The 5,279-nt window shown below is 39.7% G+C and overlaps 1 protein-coding gene across 1 annotated transcript; it reads left to right on the top strand.

Annotated features, from left to right (window-relative positions):
* Positions 1–3,045: 3,045 nt before the first annotated feature.
* Positions 3,046–3,666, top strand: LOC131857568 (uncharacterized). The gene is made up of 2 exons (XM_059210245.1): positions 3,046–3,354; positions 3,481–3,666. The coding sequence occupies exons 1-2, from the start codon at positions 3,046–3,048 to the stop codon at positions 3,664–3,666; spliced, it is 495 nt and encodes a 164-aa protein (XP_059066228.1).
* The last annotated feature ends 1,613 nt before the right edge of the window (positions 3,667–5,279 follow it).

Below are 5,279 nucleotides of genomic sequence, written 5' to 3'. Positions count from 1 at the left end.
AAGTTCCTGAAGTACATTTATTGCAGTGTTGGATTAGGGTATAAATAAAACTAGAGTTCATTTTGGAGCTCATGTGTGCACTCACTCTTGTGAATCTAGAGCTCTGACCTTATGATCTTGAATGCCCAAGCACCTGATCCAACACCTTCTCCATTTTTTGTGCCAAGTAGGTGGATTTCTCACCTCCTCCGTATGGAGTTTTGTGTGTCCTAGGTAGATTTTTGTTTGGTTTAGTTTAGATTTCTTGTTTTTGTTTGTCTTGCTTTTTTTGTGTGTGTGTTTTGCCCTAACCTCAGAAACTCGGGTTCCCGAGATTCTGGGTTAGGGGTTTTCTTGCTGTCTTATCATTTCAGAAACATGAGTTCCCGAGTCCCTAAAATGATAGTCTCTTTCTTTCCTTGTTTGTTTGCCTTTCCCTAACTTTGGAAACCCAAGTTCCTAAGTTCCCAAAATTGGGGTCATTGGTTTGTTTTCCACCAATTTGGAAACTTGAGTTCCCAAGTTTCGGAATTGGTTTCTCTTTTGCATGTCTATTTGATTTGGAACCTCGTAGTCCCAAAGTCCCAAACCTTCTTTTCTGCTTCATCTTTGTAGTTTGTTGGGACTTCAGTTCTTTGAAGTTCCGTGTTTCATGTTAGAGTCCAACCTCAGAACTTCGGGACCCTAAAGTCCTGGGTTTGTTTTCCTAGTCGGTAGTTTGACCACTTCGGAAACCCAGGTTCCTGAGTTCCCAAAATGGTTCCCTTTTTTGTTTTTGGTGAGTTCGCTATCTCGAGTTCCCGGGGTTCCGAATTTGTTTGTCCTCTTGGTTTTTTGACCACTTCGGAAACCCGGGTTCCCAGGTTCCCGAAGTGGTCCCCTTTTGTTTTATTTTCTCAACTCGGGACCTCAAGTTTCCGAACTCCCAGGTTTTCTTTGTAGTTTGTTTTGTTTTCTCACCTTGGTACCTCAGGATCTCGGAGTCCCAAAGTGAGCTTCTTTTGTAGTTTTGTTTCTTTGAGTAGTTTCTGATGTTTATTTGGTTCATTTTGTAGGGTTAGTAGTGTGAATGAAATCTTCCTGAAAAGTGAAATATCTTGAGAAGTTTCTGATCACAATGAAGTACCAATATCAAGGGCGAACATACGCTTCCAAGTTGGAAGATGCCATCCAGTGGGTGACAGACACATAAATCTGGCATATAGAGCTCGAAGATATAGAGAAAAAATTGGAGAAACCAAGGTTAAGTGCGGAATATAGGAAAATTAAAAGATCCGGTCTGGTGGAGGCAGCTTTGTTCCCACAATCAGTGCAGACCCCTGAATTTATAATGCAAATTGCACAATTTTATAATCCTGACACTAGGCAATGTGTCGATGCAGATTAAAAACCAGTTATTAATTTATCTCCAGATATTTTAGCCGTAGTCTTCTAGATTCCCACCAGGAAGGAAGTACTAGTTGAGGGAGAGGAAGATGGAGAAAGGGAATGAAATCAAAATGTGAGCCAATGTGAAAAGAGAATGAGTGAAGAATGGCTCGAGGAAGAAAGGAAAATAGGCTTAAAGTCAAATGAGATTCTGAGGCAAGATTTTAAGGAACCACAAAGAGATTTGATAATAATGCTTGGCAAGGCCTTCGACAAACCTTCCTGCCAACACTTTCAGCAATGGATGTTCTCATTCAGGCTAACAATTTTGGATGGGCGACAATATTATGGTTGGGCACAAATTTTGTCAGATAATATAAGAGACTAGCTCAAGGAAGTACACAACACAAAGAAATTTTTCTTCACATCCTATGTTGTTTGGGTGGTAGCCAGATCCGGTCAATTTCTAGGGTTGCACACTGAGGGCACATTGGGAAAAGAAGAAGGACATAATGTTGTAAGGGAATACTACACCCAGTTGCCACTAAAAGAGTCCCAGTTGCATTATAAAAGAATAAATGACGCATTTTTGTTTCCCATTATTATAAGGCTAACAGGTGACACTGGGTTCAGACTGAGCAAAGAGGCAATGGAGTTAGTAAAGAAGTGGGGGTTCTCGTTCATACAAAACTCTTGATCTACCAATCTGAGGGTGAGTGGGTTCACTGATGAACCATTTTTGTTGCCCAGATACTGTACATATAGAATAATTTTGCTAGAATATGCAAGACAAATGGTACACTTGAAAAATTTGTTGTCCTCAAGGCATAAGACCAGGATTACAGGTGAAGATTTTCCCTTAAGCTTATCATTATTTTCATGTCCAAAGATTCATGTGGCAAAGGCTGCCAAATAGGAACTACAAGAATTGCGGTTGAAACCTTTTGATTATGCTAGACAATTTTATGACCCATACAATAAATGAAAAGGATTGATGCCTAAAGTGTATGAAGGACATCAACCTGCCCTGGAGGATTTTTGGGCCAACTGCCAGGATAGCTTTGAGGTAAGAGAAATATTATCATTGCCTCATCGTGCCTTAAATAAGGGATTTTGGGATTGATACCCACCCACCCAAACAACTACATGATGATGGCATTTTGATGGATCCTATGTATAAAAAAAAAGGAATAGATAAAAGGCCTCTCCCCCAAATAAGATGGTCATAGCAAGATATGGTTGAAATTGATACCATCTCTCGGCCTGTAATAGATTAAAAAAAAGGAATAGATAAAAGGCCGCTCCCCCAAATAAGATGGTCGTAGCAAGATATGGTGGAAATTGATACCATCTCTCGGCCAGTAATAGATAGAACCAAGAAGTGCTTAAGTCTAAGTATTAAACCATCTACCTCCAAAGGGAAACAAAAGAATATCCCGAATGACAATCCTCAATCGAGGATACACAAGGAATATACAAGGAGGACATGGTCAGAGTCGAGGAAAATACATCTGCAGACCCAGAGGAAGAAGATGAAACTCCTTTAACCACAAAAGAACTGAAGAAAAGGTTAAATGAAAAATGAAAGAAGCTAAATACTTGGCAAAACAAGTGAGTTTAGGGATTACTACCAGCCTAGGGGCCACACCTCAAGCATAACTTCATCCTATTAGGCCCGCCATTGAAGGTGTTGTAGAAATGATAGAGCAACCTACTACAGAAGCTCAACCATCAAGTGCCACCACCACCACTACTACCATGACTACCACCACTCCTACCACCACTACTACTAGCTCTGCAAGAAAAACACCTACCACCACATCAACTGCATCTGTTGAACCGAATGTGACAACAATGCCTCCACCTTTGGTCACAACAATGGTCACCCCACCTTCTGTTGTTTCACATATGCCTATGCTTGCAATGACTCCCACAACAAAGACAATAATTATTCATAATGTGGATTTGGACTCAGACCAAGTGGAGGTTGAGCCAACACTAAAGAAGGTAGAGCCCAAGAAGAGGAAAAGAATTACTCCTTCTAGTGTAGAGAAATGAAGGGGGCCCATCGTACAAAAGTTTTTAGAACTTAAACAGGCAACCCTCATGGACACAGATGATTATGGTCTACAGGAGAAACAACAAGGTGAAGCGGGGGAAATGGGACAAACACAGGATGTAGAGCATGATGAAAGACTTGTTCTCACTCCACAAGATGTGGAAAACTTGCTGAAAGATATCATAGGTGGAGAAGCAGAGCAACAAGGACCAGAGCCGACCAAAGATTTCAATAAACAACTGAGTGAGAGATTAGAATAATATCAGCAACAACATGAGGTTGATGACACTCTACTAATAAATGTGGCTCAACAAATGCTCATACAACAACAATAACTCGCTGTCCCAGTACCTCTTACCCAAGAAGGGACCCAAACTCCTCTTGATACAAAAGATGTAGAACAAGAGCAATAATAGTAGGAGGAACCATCACATGAAGCTAGGAGAGTGATGACACAAATACCACCCAAGGAGGAGACACAGATGAAGGAACAACACAATGGTTAACCTTCACTTTCAATAAGAAACAAAATGTGGTGTTGCCCAAACTCTCACTATTGCAAGCTATTATGGAGGAGTCGAAGAAAACAAAGAAGGCTAAAACAATTCATCATTTATCTAGAACTGGCTCCAGTGAAGTTATCTCACATCTCCTATTGAGGCTAAAGGGGAAGGACCTTCTACATATCAAGTGTCATAGGTTAGGATTGGGAAGCAGAAAAAGTGGGGAGAGCTTGACACTTTATATTTTGCTACCAATACAATAAGGAACAGAATGGAGAAGGAGCATAAATCCCAGCTATAGGTAACTGTGCAATTAGAACAATATAAACAATTTCTCGTAGAGATGGGGAAGCCTTTGGATTTAAGGGCTGATGACACACTGCCATCCACATCATCACTCCCAGAAGGTGACATAAGAGCCTTGATTGAAATAAGGAAAGTAGCTGCCACTAAGAAATCATGGGAAAAAGATAATATCTCAAAGGTAAAACTATTTCTACAACATACAACCAGAATTTATGAAAGAGTCCTTGAAACAAAAAAAGCAATAAGAGACTCCTCAGAAAATTGGGAAGTAAGAATTAGAGACTTCACCAAGTAGTGTGAAAACGAATAAAATATTGGCCTTGGGTGAAGAAGTATGTAAAAATGAAGATTTGCTGGGAGGAGATGATTTTGATAGTTTGTAGTCTTATATTTTTGTAATAGAATTTAGGATAGAAGTGCTTGAGCAATGTAGGTCGAGGATTTTGGAGGCACATGCTTCCCTTTTGAAGTCAATAGGTAAATATGGGAATTTTGTAAAGAAATTGCTAGGAGCGTATGGTCATGATATTTTAGGAGATGGACACCTCAAGGAAAGTGTAGTGCTAGATCAATGGGACCAATATGCAATGCATCATTTTGCACCTACAATGGAGTTTAATACAAGATTAATGGATAGGTACTCATTTTTTACTTCTTAGTGTATACATGTGGAGGAAGTGATTGATAAGCTGGTTGACAGGTCGGAGTAGGCAAAGCAAATTTTGAAGAAGTTTGAGTTCCCGATTTTGTATGTTGATGATCATCCCAAAGACATAGTTGCATGTTTAATCAGTAACTATAAGAGCTATAAAAGGGGTAGAGGATGAACATATAGTTGCTGCACATGCAATTTTGACTACTTTTTGAAGATATTTTTGACTACCACAAAAGTTGAGAGTTCAACTGCTGCACAACACCGACTTCAGTTTTCGGGCAAAATTCTACATCGATGCAATAGCTAATTTCAGGAACGCATGTTTCATAGTAATAGTTAATTGGTAGTTTCACTCAAGTTTAAGGCAGAGACTTGCATGTCAAATACAACTCCTTGTTTTTGTAGCATT

This window comes from Cryptomeria japonica, chromosome 1 (assembly GCF_030272615.1).
Source record: "Cryptomeria japonica chromosome 1, Sugi_1.0, whole genome shotgun sequence".
Taxonomy (NCBI): Eukaryota; Viridiplantae; Streptophyta; class Pinopsida; order Cupressales; family Cupressaceae; genus Cryptomeria; species Cryptomeria japonica.
This window is presented reverse-complemented; position numbering and strand designations above follow the sequence as displayed.